General features: G+C 50.4%; 1 protein-coding gene across 2 annotated transcripts in view; it reads right to left on the bottom strand.

The window, feature by feature from the left end:
- LSP1 (lymphocyte specific protein 1) overlaps window positions 1-22,480 on the bottom strand; it is a 48,466-nt gene that overhangs the window by 15,301 nt on the left and 10,685 nt on the right. The window contains exons 1-5 of one of the 2 annotated variants that reach the window (XM_058421099.1): window positions 21,137-21,258; window positions 8,333-8,485; window positions 6,131-6,220; window positions 2,725-2,884; window positions 1,626-1,757 (exon numbers count right to left, since the gene is read on the bottom strand). In XM_058421099.1, coding sequence (XP_058277082.1) covers window positions 1,626-1,757; window positions 2,725-2,884; window positions 6,131-6,220; window positions 8,333-8,485; window positions 21,137-21,195 — 594 coding nt within the window. In that variant the 5' untranslated portion in view covers window positions 21,196-21,258. Of the gene's footprint in view, window positions 1-1,625; window positions 1,758-2,724; window positions 2,885-6,130; window positions 6,221-8,332; window positions 8,486-21,136; window positions 21,259-22,480 lie in introns of those variants that run through there. The other variant, XM_040066188.2, reaches the window with a different exon arrangement.

Here is a 22,480-nt window from a genome sequence, read left to right as displayed (position 1 = left end):
AGCCAGTCTCACAGCTCAGGGCTCACAAGCAGCCTGTGACAAAACAGGACTGGTACAAGACTTCCCCCTTGCCTCCATACATCCCCATTTCAGCCTTCAGGCCACACTGGCCCTCTGAACCCCAAACACCCCATCCACCCTACAGTAACCCAACCTCAGTCTGCCCCAAATGTGTACCCAGCCTCCACCTGCCACATCTGGCAGGGGAACACACCACCGACTGCAGATGCTTTTGCCTTTGCACTACAAGCAGGGCTTCTGCTGAGCTTCCTGTGCCACAACACCCTCTTGGTGACCTAAATACTAAATATGTTTAGTTCTCAGTGTTCCCAGAGCCCTGCTAGCTGGAGTGTAAAGATCATCCTTCCTCTGGAAAAATTCCAAGCTAAGATTTTTCATGAACGGTGTTATATCCAGCTTAATGTGCAGGTGAGCTCTGACATCACCATTATAAAACAGAAAGAAAACACATAAAACTATTTCTAAACCTTTCTTTGGCCTAATCCTATCAGCAGCAGTTAAGCTGAGGTCAAGAAGCTATTTTGTGTGTTTTGGGGTTGTAAAGACAAGTTTCAGCGCAAAAAAAGTAGCTGAAAGTGCTTTCCACGTTTTCCCAGCAGTCTCACTTCAGGAACATGCTTTGGTTACCCTCATCACACTTTTCAAACCCAGCATTAGCACCCAGCCTGCATCCACACCCACTCTGTCTCCCCTCTTTTGACTATAAGATGGATTCTCCACTAAGAACAAGAATCTGCTGATGGCTGTAGATGATGAAACCTTCCTCTTGCCATCTGTTTACTGATGCAAAGGGAAGTACTCACACAATCATCCCCAGTCAGGAAATATTGAGTAAGCTGCAAATAGCACAAAACTAAATTCAGTAAAAGCAAAGATAGCTCTAATAGCAGATTAACAGGCTACACAGAGTCCTCACCATCTCCCTCACTGCTACAATCAAAAATGTTAGGGCTTACAAAGAGAAAAACCCCCCATTCAGTACAGAATCACTTATCTGTATCTATTGTATCCAAAAGCACACGCACAGAACTGAGGATTTGTAGTAAATGCAACACACATCATAAGGTGCAATTCAGATGATGTTAATAATGGAAGTTTCACAAGAGCATCAGTGCAGACAGATGTGATTGGGAAGGACACAATGCTTCAGAGATCAGAAATCCCCATTTGTTTAAACAACTTAAGTAATGCATTTTGTTCTAAGTAAGAGAGAAACGCCACTGTTTCAGTTATTGGGGTTTTCCCTTTTGGAAGGGAAATTTCATTAAGATTAAGTTCTTGTGAATTTTGTTAAAGACTACACAAGTTGAAAGCACAGGTATCTCAGTATGATAATAGTCCCTGAAGCCCTTAATGAGCTTTAGACTTTTAGAGTGATTGCTACAGCCTCCAACAGCTCAAGCAGGCAAAGTAGGAGGAGAGAAGGCTGACAGCCATGAAAGATGAGGCAAATTGCTCAAGTGGTTCGTCTCAGCTTGTAGCAGGATGGATAACGGGATTCACACCCCACGTTGCTGTAAGCCCTGGATAATCTTTCCTCATCATTAGTCGGGGCCTCTGTTGTGACAGTTGTCATGCATCCAGAGGGGCCCAGGAACACAAACCTTTGTGGAGCACACTGCAGTGTGGTCAGAGCACAGCTCCTCCTCCTCCAGGCTGGCAAGGCTTGGGGCCTTCTGGCGTTTCTCTGGTGTTTCTTCTTCCTTCTCTCCATCATTTCTCCTTCTCTTCTTTTCCTGAGTGCAGAAAAAGAACAAGCCAGGAAGTGAGTTGGTCAAACTGCTTATTATGCAACAACAGTGATTTTTCTGTCTCCCAGGCTTCCTGCTTTACACTAAATAAACAGAAAAGCATAGAAACTTTGAGTCAACGTTATCTAATCTGGAAACATTCAGGAACAAGCTCATATGTCATTTGGAAGGGAGGGGAGAAATCAGAAACTTTGCAGGTTCAAGGTTCCCAAATGATACGAAAAGGGGTCCTGCCATCAGTTATAAAGATCTCTTACCACAATTGAGATAGGAAAACATTAATTTCTCATTTAGAGGCCAAAAGGAGGGAGAAAAGCTGCCTTTAGAATAAAGGGTTGGAAAGGTAATACACAGTTCAAATGCAAAAATCTTACTAGCCCCAGACAGTCAAAATCCATTTACAAATTATATTTGTAGCTCAGCCCTCTCACTTGCACACCACTTGATTTCCAGCTTTGTCTCTCTCCCCCCGCCTCGCCTTAACCAGGGATTATCAGAACAACAACAGAAAAACCCCCTCAGCCGGGAGCAACACAAGGCTAAGAGATCTATCACGACAAAATGCTTCAAAGGTGTGATAAAGGCTGGGGAGAGAAAAGCAAGCAGCCTAATTTAGATTTGAGTTCTCCTGTAAAACTACTCGTTGCCCACAAGGCCACAGGAGAATTAACACTTTCCTCCTCAGTATGACAGGGACACGGCAAAGCCACCACAAACTCTGGGAGCAAACACACCACCCACACAAAAGGGCAGAGGCTGCCTGCAGTGACAGTAAGAAGGCACAGCACACAGGCAAGAGTGGCACCAGCCCCAGGTTGTGCCATGAAAGCACATCTAATGTCTGCATGGGCTCAACTTCCAGCAGCAATGGGGAGCCAAAACACAGATGAACAACCCCCAGCATCAGCTCTCCCACCAGAACTCTGGAAAGGTCAGCTCCTCCTGAACCCACCTCTTGCTCCCGGGCCTCTTCTTCCTCCTGGCCCAGCCTCTCTTCCTCTCTGACAACCATATTCTCCTCCAGGCTTTCCTGATCCAGCTGGATCTGCTCCAGTTTGACTTGAGCTTCCCTCACACCACTCTCCTCTTGTTCATATGACTGCCTTGGAGACCTAGAGGTGGGGAGAGATCGAAGAAGAAAAGCAAAGTTATGAGCCCACAGACACCATGAGTTACCTCAGACCTCTAGAAATCCAATTTTATCACTTCTCCAAGCCTACAGCTTGCTGACTATTCCACACCAGGGCTCACAGCCAGGTCCAGGTACCCAGATAAAACAGCAGTCACGTTTCACTCAGCCACTTCAAATGGCCAAAACTCAGATCAGCTAAGAGCTGTGGCAGAGCTGAAGGTACCTGCACATTACCAGCACCATCATGGGCAAAACCCATAGGAAAGCAGAGAAGAGCCCTCTGCTCAAACCCCTGGCACAGAGGGCCCTGCTACCATGATGTGGTGGTGGCTCAATTCCCTGCCTGGCTACAGATAAAATCCCAGGTGCACCAGCACATCCTGCAGTCAAACATAAATCTGATGCTGACCCCATTAATTCAATGCAGTGAACCAAACATAGCCCTTCTCTGCCTAAACTCATCTTCCATATTAACAGAGTCTCTTGCTGAAGAAGAGCCCAACCAACCCAACATATGACCATGCTTCTCAAGCTGAAGTTAAACTCTAGGGCAAGGCTGCAGAGCCACTCCACTGGAATCATTTCATGGGCAAGGCACAGTGCTCCACAAGCAATGCTGCAACGACACCTGCTCCCAAGCCTCAGTTTTGCCCACTGGGAAAAATCACACCTCTATTCACATCACACATTTCATATCCCAGCAAAACAAAGGTAATTCCAAAGCAGGTGGGGTCACCCATTGGCTTAGGGGTTATTTAAAAAAAAAAAAAAAATCACAATGGGTTTGGGACAAGAGAATTGCCCCAGGTTTCCAAGGCTGCAAGAGGAGACCCAGGGGTATTGTTTATGCCATCAGCTTTGCAAAAGCAGAGCAGCCCATACCTTTGGGAGCAGGGACACTGGGACTACAGAACCCTGGAACACTCACTGGCTCACAACCAAGCTGTTACTGCCATCTTACTTCCCCTCAGCCAAAAGAGCTTTCTCCTCCCACCCAGTTCTTAGAAAATCGCCTGGCTTGAGAGAGCAGGGCTAGAGAGCTGGCTAGCAGGAGCTGCCAAAGGGCAAGGCTGACTCACTGCTCCTCCCTCAACAGGCAGCACCAAAACACAAAAACAAGTTCTAACAAGATCTTTCCACCCACTGCTCTGCTGCTCACAGGTCACCCACCCTCCAGCCCTGCACATTGACTACACAGGGAAAAAGATGATATGCTGGCCACCTTGACTTGTTTCTCATCATCCTCTCACCAAGAGCAAACAGGCTCTGAAGGATCAGGAAGCTATCAGCTCTCCACCAGGATGCCAGCAACATCTCCAGCTCAAGTGCAAGCTCATATTAAAAATTAAGGCCAGCGAACACAGTGCAGCCTATAGGATGCCTTTCACACCACAGCAATGTTGTACAGGAGGCAGCTGGGCTAGCACAGCTTCACCGCCTCACACATAGCTGACAGCACAGCCCTCCTACCTCAAAGAGGAGAGCCAGGACCAAAAACAAAATGTGCCTTACCACCAAGGCCCTCAGGGGATGCAGGACCTGATTTAGTTCCATCCAACAGAGAGCAGCTGTCTCCATCTACTCTTTCACAGCCACAGCTTAAACCCCAGGATTTTACATGGAGCTTTATCTTCAGTTAAACAGGAGCAGGGAAGTTGGGAAATCCTGACAACAGCACCACTTGTCCCAGCACAGGGCATCACAGGCAGACACACAACCTACCTGTGCTCACACCACACTCCAAACTTGTCCTTGGGATGAAGCAGGTCCTCAAGGACAAAGCTGCTGAAAGGACTTTACAGGGCACAGCCCCTGCTATGAATCAAGCCCAGCCTCTGCAGAAAGCCTGCTCCCAGCAAGCCCACCGAGTCTGAACTCCCTGAGCTGCCTCTCCCAGCCAGCCCTCAGCCAAGCAGCCTTTAGCTACACTCCTGCTTTTAAAGTACCACCGCTCAGTGATGGGCTTCACCTGCCATGATCACCACCTCCCCTGCTCAGCACCCTCCCCTCCCGCTGCAGGATGAACACAAGCACCACATAAAAAGCCAACAAGAACTACCTGGGGAGCATAATGTTAATTCCAAATAATTCTCTTTTGAAAGCCGAGGAAGGAATAGCAGCAGCCTTTCTTTCCAGAAAAGCTCTTTGCAAAGGGGGGGGCTAGAAAAAAAGGCAGCAAACCAAAAAGCAGATGATTTCTAATTGCTCCCACAGATGTTATAATCACATTGTGCTGGGCCTTGGAGGTGCTTGAGAAGTGCTTGTGGGGTCAGGGCTGCAAAGGTACAGCTTGCAGCATGGTTTAGCCACAACATTTGGAGAAAAAACTTTGAGCTCTTTCTATTTATTCAGCAGTAAATATTAATCTTAAGCATTTTTGCAGTCACAGAATAGTTTGGGTTGGAAAGGACCTTTAAAGGTCATCCAGTCCAATCCCTCTGAAATAAGCAGACACCTTTTAAATCAGATCAGGTTTCTGATCCAGCCCTGTCCAACCTGACCTCGAATGTTTCCAAGGAAGGGGCATCCACCACCTCTCTGTGCAAAGAATTCTTTGGGGTAAAGAAGAGGCTATGCCAAAAATCGCCTACAAAATCGAGCTGCCAAGAGAGCTGAGTCACAGAGTTCATGTGCAGGTAGACGGTATCCAAGGGAAATGGTTAAGGCAGTAGTTTGGTTTAGTTCTGTAAGGGAGGAGTGATGGGAGATGGGGACTAAACAGCTGGCACACAAACACCTCTCAGGGCTCTTTGCTGCCTGTTTTTCCTGCTAGAAGAGAAGTCAGGCACAAGGTGGGCTGGGGCCATAACACCCGCTATGCTGACATGAGCCAGGAAGCAGCAATAACTTAGAACAGCTTTTTAGGCTGGCCTGGATTATGTTAGAGAGTGTTTCAGCCCCTGCAGCAGCTCAGGTGGCTTAAATCTGCTGTTGTCACTTCTCCAAACCCAGGCGTCCTGGCAGGCTGCCAGTGCTTGGAGCACAAAGCTCAATCCAAACATGCCCAAAGCCTGGGGCCGTCCCTGGGCCATTCCTCCCTGCTGGCCCAAACGGCAGGCAGAGAGCATCTGGCCCAGTGGTGTGGGGCCTGTTCTGTCCTGCTGATGCTCCAGACTCTGGCCTCATTCTTACACATGCTAGACTTGACCTGGGTTTGGTCACCACTCCTCAGGGACAGTCCTTTAGCTGGAGGCACGGGTACTCCTCCCCTTGGTGTCCTACCCACCTCTGCTTGCGCTGCTCGAGCTTCTGGGACCAGTCACCGAACCCCTCATCTTCCTCCAGCTCCGAAGTCCCAGATGGCTTGAAGTCATAGCTGAAACACAGCAAGAAGGAAATCAGCATTGAGAGGCATACAAAAAGGCCTAAACCTGGCCTGAAACAGCCACAGCCTGATTCAGTCCTTCTCTCCTTCCAGTTATTCCATTTGTTCTTCTTCAGGTGAGCTGCACTGTTGAAGACGGCCACGGCAAAATCATTCCAGTATTTGTGGCCCTGACCACAAACGTGTGCTCAGGCTAACAGAAAAGCTCCCAGGGAGCAAGGGAGACTGGCTGAATGCTGTGAGAAAACTGGCTCCTTCCCTGTGTCCCTCTGCAAACACAACTCCAGAAGCACAAAGCCATTATCACCGCTTCAGCTGATGCCCATCCCTCTGGCTTCCAAGGACACTCCTGTCCTTCCTGCAAACCCTCTCTTCTCCTATTTCTGGTTTTCTTCAGCGAGGGTAAGGGAGAACAGGAGGTTCACTCTGTCCCTTTGGAGCAAGGATATGCAGGGGTGGGTTTAAACTAAGGGGAGTGACATGGATAGGATAAGCCCCAGTGTGGGAAGAGGCACAGGAAGGAGGGGGAAGCATTTACACAAGAGAGAACGAAGCTTTTCAGAGGATTAATAGCCAGGGCTGACCCTGGCCGCATGAGCAAGCCCAGGTGGCTGTCAGCAGCTGTAAACAAAACCAGGGAATGGCCAGAGAAGAAGAAACCTCCTTGTGGTTGAGCCTGGCCCAGCAAGCTTTGGCATTGTGGAGCAGGGACCAAACCCCTTCATTTTAAGAGCTGTTCTTGTCATTGCCCTCTTAAGCACTCAATTAAATTTGGTCAATACCAACAGTCCTGTGGGGCCAGCAGCACGGCTGTGCCCACACCAGCAGGACTGGAGCCTGCAGGCTGGGTGACTGGGGCTGCTGCACACTGCTCTGGGCCTGAGGCTGCTCACAGCACCAACCAGCAAAGCAGACACCAGAGATCGCATCTGCTGTTTTAAAGACCTTTTCAAATTATTTCCTAGCCCTCATGTGAAGGGAGTTTTGGAAAAGCTAATCGCTATTATTACTTTCCAGACCTTCCGTTTGCTTTTAGAGCAGACAGCAGCGGTTTTGTCTGCAGAATATCACCGTGTGTATTTCCACAAAAGATTGTGAAGGTGTTTTGAAATGCTTTTATATATGAAAAATAAAAAAAAAAAATCCTGAGTAATTTTTGAAGTATCTTGGAAAAAGAATGGAAAAATAATAGGTTCTCGTAAACTTTTCCTACTTTTCCAGTAAAATTAAGACGTTGCTTCTCTGTGACTATAACTCCAAAACCTGCCACCACTTTTCCATTGTGTTCAATAGATTTAGAAATAAGTTGAACACATAAATAGTGGTAAGACTGAAGACTTTGAGACGAGAATTTAGCAATTCAGAGTGCAGACTAGTTTTTGTGCATCTGGGCTGCTGAACCATGGATGTGGGGAGGCTGCAGTAGGATGTGGTGTGGGATGCTGGGGATGTCACCCTATCCCCTCTGCAGGTGTTTCCTCTTGGACAGCAGATAGCTCAGCATCTCCATTAATGCCTCCTGTGCTATTTCCATTTAGGACTTGCCACATTAAAGCACAAAGTTAATTTTAACCCTCTGAGCTGTGAACTGCACCAGCTCAGGTGCTGCTTATGCTTCCCAGTGCCACAGCAGCATCCTCCAAGGGAGGAATGGGAAGCCCAGCCAGGAGAGGTGATTGCTTGCACTGTCATCTTCCTGGGGTTGTGCATCACATCCTCAGTCACGTCTGTCTTTGCACATATCAGGAAACTTCATTACTTTCGGTGTAGGATGACAACCAAGCACTGAAATCACTTGCAGTGGGGACTCCCTGCCAGAGCCCAGCCTGCCCCAAGCTGTCCCAGTGTAAACTCTCAGGGCAGTAAAACCCCCAGCCTCCAGCCAAAACGATCCAAACAGGACTTCTGGGGTTTTCTGCCCAAAGAAGAGCACGCACTATTTGCTAGTGTGCACCAAATCCCCCAGTCCACACCTATTAGAGAATTTCCCCATCTTCCCCAAACCACCCCGAACAACAGGGACACACACTCAGTGGCTGCAGGAGGGGTTTGCTGCAAGGAAAAAGTGTGTTGCTGAAGGATTGATCCACGGCTATTTCTTACTGGTTTTCCTGTGCCAGAGCCGCGCTCTCCGAGCAGGAGACGGTGCCATTCAAGCCCTCTTCTGCCTGGGACCGCAGCTGCTTCTCCCGCTCACGCCGCCGCCGCTCTCTCGCCGCCTCCTCCTCATCTTCCACGCTCCACTGTGCTGTCAGCCTGCCAAGCCAGAGGGAAAACCCATCTTTAACGCCATCAGGCAGTTCTGTGAAACCTGGTGACAATCCTCTGAGGTGTCTGGGCTCCCCCCAGCAAGCAGGAGCCTTCTGCAGAGGAGTACCGCACCCACCACAAGCGGTGATCGTCAAAGTGGCATCCTCACCTCCATCAGCACAGCTCCGCAGTGGGACTGACTGATGGGCAAGGGTAAGGTGGGACACAGGGACTGGGGGAGAGGTGCAGGACACCCTGCAAGTCTCTAGAAGGAAGATGTGGTACATAGTCTCTTCCTACCAGACCAGCCACCTGCCTGTGGGCTGAAGCCCACTGGAAAGCACCATTCCCTGCAAAAACAGCTTTGCACCCCCAGAAGGGCTTATAAATGGTCCTGCAAGGCTGCAAGATGTCTGAAGGGCTTGTAAAGGGTCTTGCAGTGCTGTAAGATGTCCAACACCTCCATCTCAAGCTTTGGCCCACGGAAGGCAAGATCTGTACCCTAGAGATGAGCTTCCTCAGGAGTTGAGCTGCTCTTGCCTGATTAGGAGCCAAGGAAACAGCGGTGGAAGGCAGCACCTATGTCCTGCTCTGCCCTGCCTGGCTTCTTGCCACCCCTGCAGAGAAGAAAAACCTGCTCTGGCTTCTCCCATACATCTCAACTGCTGATAATAATGCCTCTGTCAGCAGAACAGTCTCTTGCATCCCCAAGGAAGTGATAAGGTGGATGCCACATTCCTTCTCTGGTGATAATGCCAATCCAGTCGCTCCCCATGTAGGATTGGCGCCTGCTCCTCTGGCAGCACCGGCTGAGATTCAGGCAGAAAGGGACATGCCAAGGGGTGGCCACCACCCACCAAAAGGGTTGTGATGGCAGCTGGAGCTGGGCAGGTCTGATTTGGGGTACGCAGGGCTCATGCTGGGGCTGATGCATCCTCACCCCACTCACCCCTGGCTCAGCCAGGTCCAAAGCAGACACAAAGGCTGTTTCCCCTGGCATTTTTAAGCCTGTTTACAGAAACACACACAAGACACACACACGGGGGCTGGGAAGTCAATCTCCCATCAGCAGCAGGACCCAGCCCAACCTGCACTTCCCCAGCTCAGGCACACCCTGAGGACCGCAGTCCTCTTAGGATGAACCTGCTCAATGGGAGATACAGTGCAACATTATTCAGTTTGGAACAAAGAGTTGTGGAAAGGAAAACGGGGAAAAGCTCAAACAGAATTGCCTTAGTTGGGACTTGTTTCAGCCCAGTTTGAGTTAATGAGGGGCAGTTTCAGCTGGCCGCAGGAGTGCCACTCTGCCAGCCTGCCTGGCTTTGCCCTCAGTCTGGGCTATGAAGCATGTGAGAGACTCAGTTCACCATGAGTCTCACCAAAAAGCTATTTTATTTTGAAGTTCAGGACAGATATGTCCATATCCCAGCAATGGGGGGGAAAAAAAAAGCCCATGGGGATTAACTGGTGAAAAATGTAGCCTTTCTAATTACACTGTGAACCTTGGTAGCCTTTCCAGGGAAGACTCACTCAGAGCCTATTTTACTCTGCAGTGCAAGCAGGACTGTTGAGCTTAGCCCCAGCAGCATCCCTTTGCACAGTGGTCCCACCACTGCCCTGTCAGGAAGCTGGGGATGACTCCAAATCACTGCCCTCCCAAACTCCCACCTGCCCCGAGGCAGCAAAGCCAGGTTGTGAGCCCAATGAAGAAGGGTTGTCCATCCTGCTGTGTGCCCTGGGAGGAGCACGGAACAAAGCAGGACTAGCCCAAGGACTAGTCCAAGAGAATGCTCCATTGCTGTGTCGTTACTGCCTGTCTTCTTTTGGGTGGGGTCTTTCTGCAAGCACTAAATTCAGCTCTTTCCCTTTTTACCCCCTCATCACCCCTTGCCACCTTGGTCTCCATGAGGAACAAAGCAGACCAAGACCAGAGCCTGGGCTCCCCTCCTCCCTTCTCAACTCATCCCACACTCCTATTTATTATTTTTCCTCAGGTTCCCATAGAAACCCTTGTCTGTGGACCTGGCAGGAAGCCACCATGTTGGGTTTTTCTGCTGTTGTTGTTTTTTGTTTTTTTTTTTTTTTTTTTAATATATAAATGAAGTCATTCATTAAACTCTGCCATGATCTCCCTCCCTTGTGCAACAGCTCCAGAGAGTCTCCAATTCGGAAAGGCTCTTAACCCCCTCTCACCCGTATTGCCCCAGTTATGAGAAGCAAAGTCCATGTTTATGCCAGAACAAGTTATACTTCGATTAAAATCTTTCGCTCCCTCCTCCAGTTCCTTGGGAAGCTGCTGCAGAGGCGGTGCTCCACCAACACCCCCAGCTTGGCCAGGGTGCTCTAGGGAGCCGGGGTCGGGGTGGGGGGAGGGGGGTCCCTTCTGAACCACATGAGCTTTCCACACTGTGAGAGCAACATTGGTTGGCAGCCCTCTCCCTTCCCAGTTGGATGTGACTAACTCTCTCCCCATGACCTCACCGGCTCGCTATTCTGTCCCTGCATCCTTCGAACAGGCTGAGGACAGAGCCAGGGGCGACTGTTCTGGGGAGAAGGATTTTTCTGCAAAAGCAGAGAAATAACTTTCCCAGCTCCCTTTGCCACAGAGCAACACAGGTTTGTCACAGAGCAACTACAGCTTCCAGGTTGCCCGCTGATGTGCTGGGATGTGTCCCAGATGCTCTGAGCATCTTGGGCGGGGCTGCAATGCTGGGAACAGTATGCCTCTGCTCAGCAGTAGGGGCTGCAGATAAAGCCCCCACAGATTCAAAAATACCAGCACCCGCCAGCAAACACCTAAACCAAGGTTATTTTCAGATTCTGAGCTCTGTCATGCTCAAATAGGCTGGTAGGGGAGTGAGGTTTAATAAGTGACGCGTTGGGGTTCAGTAATCACACTGACAAGCAGAGGAAGGAGGACGATTACTTTTGGACTGACCTAGCAGCACAAATATTTGTCTTTAGTAAAAAACAAACAAAACAAAATGAAGCACAAAACACAAGCAAATGAGAAACGAAGCCTTGCCAAAGTCCTTGTGTTTGGGTCGGCTGCGGGGGTTTGTTGGACCCCAGACAAAATGTGCCATTTCAATTTGGACAAGCGCAAGTGTGAGCAGGGGGTCAGCTGTTAAATTGCCTTTCGAAGCAAAAAGGTGGAAAGATTTAATTTCCAAATGGTTCCATTTACTAAAACGGGGCCATGGTCTCCCGTTTCTCTAATTGTTCACAACCGCATTCAGTAACTCAACATGCTCAGCCCACAGAGGTATTTCACAACCGTCTTTCCCAATTCTACAAATAATTACCCAGTGCTTCAGGATCAGGCTGATCCCATGTATCTTCACCCCCAGCCAGCACTGTTCCCAGGTTGGTCCCAGGCTGGGGAGGTTTGGGGAAGGAGCAAACTCATAGCTGCCAGTGGGACCAAGAGTTCTCAACTTCATTTCACCCACCACATGATGGGGAAATGGAAAACAAGACTTGAAGCTTGAGGAGTTGCAAGATGAGCTACAGTATGCTACACTCCTGCATCCAGCCACCTGCCTTTATAAAACCCCTCTGCAGAAGGATTTTCATGCAATGAGAAAGGAAATTCACACCCTTGAACAAACTCTAGTGTGACTAGAGAAGGGAGGAAAAAAGGTAGAGAGACCTCAGTGGCCCCAGCAGCCCAGAGCTGTAGCAAGACTTGCTCCAGCAAGAACTCATCACAGGGCTGGGTCATTTCTCTTACACGGTCCCTTACATCTCTGCCAACAGCTTTTGGAGGTCTTGGTTGAGCCAAACACGCTTTGTGGAATGGGATTCTCTCTTCCTGAGGACATCCTGCAGGTATAAGGATGAGCTGAGAGCACCTTGGTTCAGCTGTGCCCACAGAGACGCTGCCTGCCAAGCACTTGGGATGCTTAGATTTCTGCTCTGACCAGGGCCAGCTGCCTGTTTCAGATCCAGCTCTTGACCTCACCTCCCTCTGGACCCCCAGCCAAGGGTGGGGCTTTATTTCTGTTTGAGCTACAAAACATCTCTTCCTGCAGCACAGCAATACAGGCATCCACACTCAGGCTGCCCTGCTCCACGTGGCCACAAATGCCCACTCCAGACAAGTCAGCATGGCTGGGAAGGTCACGTTTCCTTTGGGCAATTCCTCACCGGCACTTGAGGAGATTTTAATATTCAGGCCAGGGAAATTTCTGGCACCAGATGAGCTGTGTTTAAGGGAAACTCTGCAGACTCGAGGAGTCTTTTGCATGGTTCATGGCTCAAAGGAAGCTTTGCTGGCCCAAACCCAACCTTCAGCACTAAAGCTAATTCCAGAAAGGAAAATCAAATGTCTCCCAGAGGCTTTGGGCTTTGCACATCTGTGCCAGAAAAACCCAGGAACCCTCTACCAGCACACTGGGCATTCCTGTCTCCTGAGCTCACCAGGGTATTAGGCCAGGAGTGTGTTGGCTTTGGTTGCCACCTCTGCTGGGTAGGTTGCCCCCACAAAGCCAGGGTACAAGAGGGAAGAGGTTTTGGGAATAGGATTTAGGAGGAGCCACGTGCAACCTCGGAAGATACACTGTCCCATCACCTGTGAAAAACCCAGCGTGCACCACAGCTGGAAACATCCCCTGGAGGCCATGGGGCTGCATGAATTAGAGAAGAACTGGGAAGGGCAGCCCTGCCTCCCCCAGCAGCCACCCCATCTCTGCTCTATTGAGGTTTGAGGAAAGGGGGATGCCAGAAACCATTGCAAGAGACCTTCTCCTTCCATGCAATCCACTGCAGCCTGCACTGCCCTGTCACAGTGCCAGATACAACACCAGTGCAGAATATGGCCTAGGACCATCAAGGAGTTCATCTGCTGCTGAGCAGAGCTGCCAGGCTTTATTCCATATTGCATTTATCACACATTTATAAAGAGCCCTGACTGCTGGCAGGAGACGTGCAGCTCACCCTGTCACACGAAAGGGAAGAGGACACCCTCTGAAGGCTACAGCTCCCTCACCCACTTGATCTTCTGCCAACAAATAAATCACTTATTAGTGGCATATAATGGCTCTGTGTGACTGAGTCAAGGGTGATGAAATACGCAGCTTAATGCCTCCACTCATGTCATTCAGGACCACTGGTGTCTGGCCACCACAGAAGTCATGGGGCTCCTTGCCTTAGGAGCAACGTGGCCGGATAGCAAAGATTACAGCTGGGTCATCATCCCGCCGAAGAAGGAAGGGAGTGTGGATAGCGGTACAATACAGGGAGACAGAGAAAAGAAATAAAATCAAGAATTATTATGTCACAGCCTGAAGTTTATTTCAGCCTCGCCTCGGGAGAGTTAGTCTAGCTCTGAAACAGCAGTGTGTCAGTCAAAGGCAGCCAGAGATACTCCACAAGCCTCTCCCTCCCATACATTCATGTAATTCCTCAGCTGCATTGCTCCGTTCAGAGTCCAGGCTACAGAGTTTGAACAAGGAGGGGGGCAGGGGGAGAGGAAAAAAATGCATCTATGTGCTTCACCCTCAGCCTTTTTCTCATACCAAACCTCCCCACCCCACACGTAACTGTGCAGTCTCAGCCACGTCTCCTATAAATCACGGGTCACCTTCAGGATGTGAACAGCAGGATAGAGCTGCTTCACACCCAGGAGTGGCCACAGAGCCCACCTCCACCTCCTTCTAGAACTGGGGGTGTGGAAAGGCAGCACGTACAGGGTGATAAGGACACACCAAGGCATCTAAACAGTATATGATACCTCCCAAACTTTCATCAAGCAGAAATAGAAGGAAAACCACATTCAGCATTGCAGAGACTTATCTCTCTTTTAAAAATAAAAGCAACTCTTCTTTTTTTAAACAGATCTCGGATTTCCTCCGCACAAGCACATCCCGTTTCTGCCCTGAGAAGGGTGTGCAGATGTGCAGCCACGCATCACACGCGCCACATGTAAAACTCTGCCTAGTTTAGCCTTCATTAAATCCCCTGCAAAGATTGACCTGTCACTGTGGCATGACAGGCAGGGAAAGCCCCCAAGATGGTAATTTAGTGCTTCCACAAGCAAAGCAAGACACACTTGAGAAAGCTGGTAGCAAATGGCAGAAGTAGACTCTGGAGGAGGGATGAAAGCAGGGCTGGTCCTTCATCATGAACTTCATCTGTCCCCTCCTGCCAGTCACAGGACTGTGGCTCCAGTAAGGTACATGGAATGCTCCATGCTTCCAGACACGATAGGTGATGCACAACCACTCACAGAGGCACAAGGCAACCAGTGGGAACAACTGTTTCTTTTCATTATTATTGATTTTAATCATGGCAGACAGAATCCAAACGAATCGCTTCCAACATGATGAATTGCACCCTCAGGACCGTGGGTCCTTAGCACACAGATAGGCTGGTGCAATAACATATTAACATCACCGGTCAGGAATTTGGCAGGGGGGAGGAATGGGCTGGAGCCTGAGCCCTCCCAGCACTGCACTGCATTCAGTAGGTGTGAGAAATCAGCGCTGTGTAGGACCTCGAACCATGGCTCTTTCTCACGGTCTCTCCATCTCAGCCCTAAGGTTCAAGGAATTGGAGGGTTTTTTTCCACAGGGCAGGAAGTCTGGGCTCTATTTTTGCAGGGGAGAAGCATGTCAGAGGAGAAAATAGACTTGTCAAAGAGATGCAGACTGGCTTACCCAGCTTTTGTATTTTATTTTCCTCCTCCTTAATAGAGAAGCAAGACTCCACAGCCTCCCTGCCTTGGCTACAGTCAGCCAGCATCGTTCTCGATGCACTTCTGCCGGAAAACAAGTCTGAGCCTAGAAAGGTGAGCAATTGCCTTATCCCTGCTTCAAGCCGGGATTAAGAGCAAGATTTGTATCAGTGCGGTGGTTTTTACAGCACAGCTGGCTTGGCCCTCGCTTTGCAGCCCGGGGGGCGAGGCGGTCCCCCCAGCAGCTGGAGGGAGTTTGCTGCCTGAGCACTGGCAGGAGGCACCGGGAGGCCGTGAGAACGCACTGCTCCACTCCCTGGGAGAGCTGAGGCTCTCTCCGTTTACAGCATCGCTGACGAGCTGTGCTCAGCAGGAACCAGAGTCAGCAGCAAGCCCTCAGTCCCTGCTGCGCTAGGGCAGAGCCTCTCCATGAGGAGAAAGAGTCCTAGCCCCAGAACACTGACCCCAAATCATGTTGTTTGAGGGCATGGCACCCCAGCTTCTTGCTGCAGGATAGAGGCAGCCCCAGCTGCCATGTGCCCGCCACAGAGCTGAGGGATGGTGCTGATGCTATTTGATGCTCCATCAAAAGAGTCAGACATGGAGGGAGAAGGAGAAACCAAAACCATCAGAGGATGCCAATAACCTGTGCAACCCTGATGGGCTCAAAGGCTCACTACAGCTTCCCAAAATTTCCATGGGTTCAAAGTCCAGGCCCTGAACATCCAATTGCTTGAGAGCACGTAAAAATCTGAGTCAAGCCAGGCTAAAGGCTAACAAAACCCACGCGCTGGTTTCTGGGAAAGGTCAGTGGTAGGTGGAGTTCTGACAAAACAAACCCCAGGGCTGGAAAAAATCTGGGAATGGATCCACAGAGTACTCCGAGGGGACAGATAAGCTGCTTCAACTGGAGAGAAAGGATGAGCTGTTATCCTTGGGGTGGAAGCTGAGGGTAGGCACCCCACAAGGCACCCAGGGAGGGACTTACCCACTACGCACTGGCTTAGCCCTTACCCTCACCCTGCCCCACAGCTCAGCTGGGCTGCAAATCCCCAGGCTCCTCCTGGCTTGCAAAATATGGTGGCATCACTCTACAAGCAGCTGGCACCATAGAAGCCATGTTGGAATCCCCCAGGCATGCTATCAGTCTGGCACAAAGGACTCTCCTCCCTGGACACTCCTCCCTGCCAGCAGCCTCTGCTCATGTCTCGCTTTCCATCCTCCCTCCATTTGTGGGTTCCACAAAGGTGCCCATCTGTTCTGCCCTGGCCATGGCAATGGGGCACTGAGGGATGAAAAATAAAAATAAAAATAAAAATAAAATAAAATAAAAAATAAAATAATAATAATAATAATAATAATAAAAAGGCCACTAACAAAAACATAAAAACAGGGAAGATTCAAGAAGGAGGAGCACCTTAGGCTCCTCAAGACACATGCAGGCAGCATTGCAAAGCATGAATCACACTGATGAAGGCCCAGTGTCCCCTGCTGTCCCCATCTCCCTCCTCTTCCCACACAACAGCTCTGCTACTGGCTCGTTCCTCCACGTTTCAGTTTCCCCATCTTCCCCTAAAGAGCTGCCCCACTTCTTCACAGCAAGGATTCCTCGCTCCCTGCACCTATCTAAGAGCCTGGGAGTTGAAGCAAAGTGGTGCTGCAATAGCCCCTGGAGGCAGTAGCTATCTCCCAGGCAACAAACTGTGCCCAGACCATGTCCTGGCATCAACCACACACTCCCCCACCCCACAAAAAATTTTCTTCCCCTTCAAAGTATCATCCAGCCCTCCCAAGTGATTCAGGCTCCTCATTCCCAGCTCAGTACTCAGGAGGTCAAGACAAAAATACTGGAGTAGCATGTTCCCTGCTGAGATACATCCTGGCAAGCTTCGGGAAACATCGAATGCAGGCAGAAAGGAAAGCATCCCACAGAGCTGGGCAGAGCCCCATATCCTGATCAAACTGAATACTGCACTCAGAACACACAATAAAACTCAAGGAGTTCAGAGAATTTTAAAGCTAGCCCTAGTGCTGAGGAACTCCAAGCATCACCAAGAGCATTGGTTGAAAATGCAGTAACGTGTTGTGGCGACAAAGAAGGGGCCCTGCAGCTGCCTCATGGGTGCCAGGACATGTGTGGTGGAGGTGGCAAGCATCACATCACGTACAGCAGGCTAAACCACAGAGTCCTGCAAGATTCATTTCAGATCTCACATTCTGGCTTCCCATGTTAGTGAATCCACAGAAGATAACAAAGCAAAAAATCCCATCCTACAGAGTAAATAATTAGTTCTGTCCTGTGATCAAGTTTTCTGACTTGCTTTCTTCCCAAGTTTTTTCATCCTCAAGATTCAGCCCTCTTTTCCCACAGACTCTGTCTGTACTTCAGACTCTGTGGCATTGCAAAGACATACAATTAGAGACACTGGTTTGTTTGTTGCTCATGCAGCAGCCATGCTCTGGAGCCCCTGCTCTGGACCATGTCCCCGTTGTGCTGGGAAGCAAAGGGGTGTTGTGGCGTGTAAGAACATTGTCCTTCTTCCCCAAGAACAAACCACAGCTCACTTCCTAATAGCACCCCAGATTCACCCACATGCTGGACAAAAGAGACCAGGGCAGCAGCGCTTCCAACCCACATCCATGTGCCCACACTTCACCCCAGGGCCGCAGGTCCCAGCTAGGCACCCGCAGCACAGCGATGGGGACACAACTGCAGCAAGCCACCACAGCACCCAGTGGGACAGAGCAGCATCAACCACGAGGCCCAATAATCCACTTCCAAGAAGCAGCACAGCTGCTTTAAGGAGAGGCTGATTTGTACGTTAATTAAACAGCCATATTCTTTTGTGAAACACTTCAGGCTCGATAAATAGAAGGAGAGTAAAATTCCAGCAGGAGCAGATAATGAACTGAATGAATCGACATGACAGGTGCTGGATCCCTATCTTATTTATAGGAATTCATTAGAAGGATAAGGAAAAAGAGATAGTGATGACAAGATAAAGCAGCTCATGTTTGGAGAGGACTTTAAAAAAAATACAAAGCCTTGTAGGTGTGTGAGGGATCATCGCTGTAAGCGTGCTACAAAGGGAGAAGTATTTCCCCAGTGATATCCTGATAGAGAAACTATGCTGGACAAGGGGAGTGCCTGGGCACACAGGCCAAAGCAGGGAAGGTAGATAGCCCTGCAATTGCCCATTCTTCTCATACCTTTCCCAGGTAATTACTCAGCCACTCGTGCTCTGCAGTTGCAAGGCCGAACCCCGGGCTCTTTTCGGCCTCCAGCTTTTCAGAAGTCAATGGAATGTCCCTGCCTGCACACCTTCTGCAAAGCCAGGAAGGGAGAAGGAGGGCTTATTTTTCTAGTCCATCTCCTGGCTGGGCAGAGGTAAAAGAGGTTTCCTAGAGTACTGGCTCAGTGCTTCAGCCTCCACGTGTCTCCACAGTGTCCTAGTGATCTCCAAGCACATCAAACCACTCTGGAGCACTCCATGTACTAAGCCTGTCAGAAGTCAGTGGAAAAGCCATTTCATGCAAATCTGACTCCTGGGGCTTATGTCTGGGTGATGCTTCACCCTTTGTCTGAAATGCTGAAATGTTTTGTATCAAGCACAAGGCAGGATGCTTAAAGTGTAGGGACTCAGCTCTTCAACCCAAAATCCACGAGACTTAACACTGGTTTCAGCTCAGGAACCCTTAACCCAGCTGTTGGGCAGCTGGCAAGCAGCTCCTGTGGCTGAGCAATGCTCAGAGAAGGTAATTCCCGGGTTATCCCACTGTTGCCCTGCAGCAGGAACAACCAGGTAAATCCTGACACCACACTGATATCCTCAGCGCTCGTGAATATGGCTCTGAGGAGCTGTTTACACTTGTGTGCTCCAGGTCTCCAAAGCACTTGGACACCCCAGAAGAGCCCAGGTCCTACACAGTGTAACCACTCTGTGGCAGTCACCTCGGGACAGGAAAAAACAGAGCACAGCAACCTTGACAGCAAGATATCTTCAAGCCAAGAGCCCCAAGCCATTCATTAAAGAAGCTCCTTCCTGCAGCCAAGGTGGCAGGGCTTGCAGAGCCAGCCCCACAGCCAATCTCAGCAACTCCAGGAGAAAGTGTTCCAGGAGAAAAATACAACTGCAGAATAGGCTGTGGTGTATATGGAGCAGACCCTGACTGTTCTGCTGTTGAATTCTGTGAGCATAAGTGAGGCTTTTTTGTGTGTAAACCGTGGAAATCCCTCACATCCCACTCCACTCCTCATCAACAGGACTGGAAAACACAGCCACAAACCTAAACCTCAATCAGGTTAAGTGTAACAACCCCACTCAGAAAACATGTCACCTTGTAAAAAAGTCCCTGAGAGTCTCTGGGACACCAGAAGTCCCTTATCCACAGCAGGAGGAACGTGGAGATGTCACTCAGGATAAGAAAATATCCCTGGTTTAGGCTGTGCTGAGAACAGTTCCTTGTACACCCCTTTTCTCTGCATGAAGCACATGTGGTTCCCCTTGCTCCCCTTTATCTGTCACCCTGCAAAATAAATTGCTACCCAGCTGTAAGCAGGTGATTCCCACCCCAGTTCATCTGCCCGGCCCTCCTCGGTACCGGCTGGCCCCAAATCCGAGCTTGTCCCTGCCTTCTGCACACCCACAGGGGTTTCCCTACCCCGCACGAGCCCCTGACAAAGCCCTGTTCTGAAACAGGGACGTGTAACTCAGATCCCAGTCCCCCTGGCCTGAGACCAGGGAACGGGTCCAATAGGCCAAACAAAAGATGAACCCAGAGCAGTCAGCTTCCCCTGCCCACTTTCCACCCCAGGGGCCTGTGCAACCAGTGGGAGCTTTTCTGCCAACTTCCCTGGGCCCAGAAGGGCAGAAAGCAGCAAGGACTGGGTGGGCTGTAGGCACGCATTTACCTTCCAAGGCAAGGAACTTATTTGAGAGATGAGGTTTAGAGGCTGCATTACCAGTCAAGGAAATCCCAAATTGACTGGAAAATGCCCGGTGAAATAAACCCCACGGTGACATCCTCCACCCCTCAGCTGGAGACCAGCAGTGACGCTGAGCACAAGGGAGCCAGGAGGCACCCAAGATGCACAGTGTGAGTCCGGCACCCCCTAATTCCACCTCTCACCCACCCAGCTGCTCAGTTAAATATGAAGGGGGGAGAGGTGCCTCTCTTCAGCCCAGCCAGGGCCATCAGCTTGGCACACCACCGTCATCCAGAGATGGATCCCAGAGACCCATGGAGGGAAGCAGCAATTCCAGCCCCCAGGGAAGAGCACAGTGACCGCATGGCAGGGAATCCCAAAGCCAGCAGACAATGTAGCCGTCCTCCCCGGCTCAGCGCCGGCTGACAAACGGGAATAAGCCCAACTGAGCCATCCACCTCCCTGCCCTGGCAATTATACTCTGAGAGAAAAGGTTCAAAGCACTATTGTGATCAATTAAATCGAAAAAAGAGCAGTGTCAGCTTGCAGCCCTGGGAGGATCCGGCCCTTTACTGATCTCTGAATTAAAAACGCGCATCACAGCGTGCACAACGTACAGTTCCTGCGGGGAAAAAAAGAAAAACCCTTTTTCCAGGCAGAAGCGTTCACCACTCAGGAGACACAAAAAGCCACGTACTGAGACATCCCTTGCAGGCAGAGGGGAAACCAGCGGCTCAGGTGAGTGTCACAGTACAGTTGTGCTCAGTTATTTCAGTTGGGAGCTCCTGGAAAAGCCATCAGTAAGTTCAAATCTGCTTTTCTCATACCGCTTTAGAAGAGGAGAGGGAGGGTTATCTATTATCCCTCCTTCCAATGCATCGGGTCTGCTGGAAGAGCAGGGTGAGGACGAAATTCGGCCGATTTAAAGGGGACACGAAGACGGTCGGTCTGCAACACGCTCCCTTTCCCCCGCGGCGTCCCCCACCGCGCCCCTCGGCGCGGGCACATCCCGCCGGAGCCGGGAGCGGATCCCGGCGGGCAGGTGGGCGCTCACCTGATGAGGTTCTGCAGGCCCTGCTTGCTGGAGTTCCTCCTCAGGATCGCGCTGGTCATGGTGGCCAAGGCGCGGCGGGCAGGGTCCCGCTGCCGCCCCCTCCCCAGCGCCGCAGGCAGCCGCCCGGCACTGCGCGCTCCCGCGGCCCCCTCTCCGCCTTCAGGAAGTTCTGCAGCTGGTTTCCTTTTGTTTCTGCTAGCCCCCCCTGCTCCACACCCCCGGCTTGTCTCCTCCACCTCTACCTCCTCCTCCTCCTCCCGCTCTGCCTCGTGGAAGTGTCACGGGAGAATCTCTGGGGGCGCAGCCGCCGCCGGGCCCCGCAGCACAAAGCCCGGCGCTCCCCACTCCCCTGCCAGGGGGATTCTTTCTTGGCTTTAACTCTTCTCTCCCTCCTTCATCTTCTCCAGCCCCCTCCTCTCCCGCCTCCAGCCCCCCGCCCTTTTTTTTTTTTTTTTTCCCCCCTTCTGTTTTGTCCCACCTTTACCACTGTTTTTCTGATTACACAAAGCAACTAGGGAGCAGAAATACAGGTTGGCAACTTGCACTCTGCGGGCTGTAAATCACTCCCGCTCCATTCACAGCAGAAGCCTTGCATGAAGGTCTCACCTCCAAACAGTCCCCACACATGCCAAGGTGAGCCAAGAGTCAGATTAATACCAAAGGGGCTTTGTGCTGGGAAATGCCACAACAGAGAAAAACGTTCTCCTGGGATGGAGATAGCATCTGGACTTCGGGGGGAAGCCGCACAGCTGCAGCCTCAGGCAGGCAGGCAGCCTACACCCTGCTTCTTCTGGACTCAAGCATTGCCCCTCACCTGCCCGAGTCACCAAGTCTCCTGTGCCTCAGTTTTCCCAGCCATCGCGTTGGCCAAGAGGCAAAAAATCTGGCTAAATCTGGCTTGCCTCCATGAAACACTGATATTTCAGGAGATAAAAGAAGTGCATGAATGTTTGATGAAGGACTAAGATTGCCACCTGCTAAAACAAAACGCCAATCTGCCATGCATTCAGATAGTTGTTCTTCATGCTACCTCCTCATGGGAGTAGTTTTGGGAGGAAAAAACAAGAGTATTTTCCCCTGAACTGCATCTCCTGGTCCACGTGTGCTTTTTGGGTGAAAAGAGATCCTCTACTATGCCAAACCAACAGGTGCCTGGACTTGTACCTGGCAAGTTCCAGCCCTGCTTTATACTTGCACATTATGGGGCTCACGGCATGGCCTGCCTGTGTTCCCCAAGGGAAGTGGGAATATTCCTCTGGCTCTCTGAAAAATGGGAGCAGTTATGATGGAACCACCCTGCTGAGATCCTCACCTTTCTTCTGCTTTCAGTCCCTCTCATCTCAT

This window comes from Hirundo rustica, chromosome 6 (assembly GCF_015227805.2).
Source record: "Hirundo rustica isolate bHirRus1 chromosome 6, bHirRus1.pri.v3, whole genome shotgun sequence".
In the NCBI taxonomy this organism is placed as follows: domain Eukaryota; kingdom Metazoa; phylum Chordata; class Aves; order Passeriformes; family Hirundinidae; genus Hirundo; species Hirundo rustica.
Note: the sequence above shows the minus strand (reverse complement) of the source record. Positions and strands in the feature narration are given on the sequence as shown.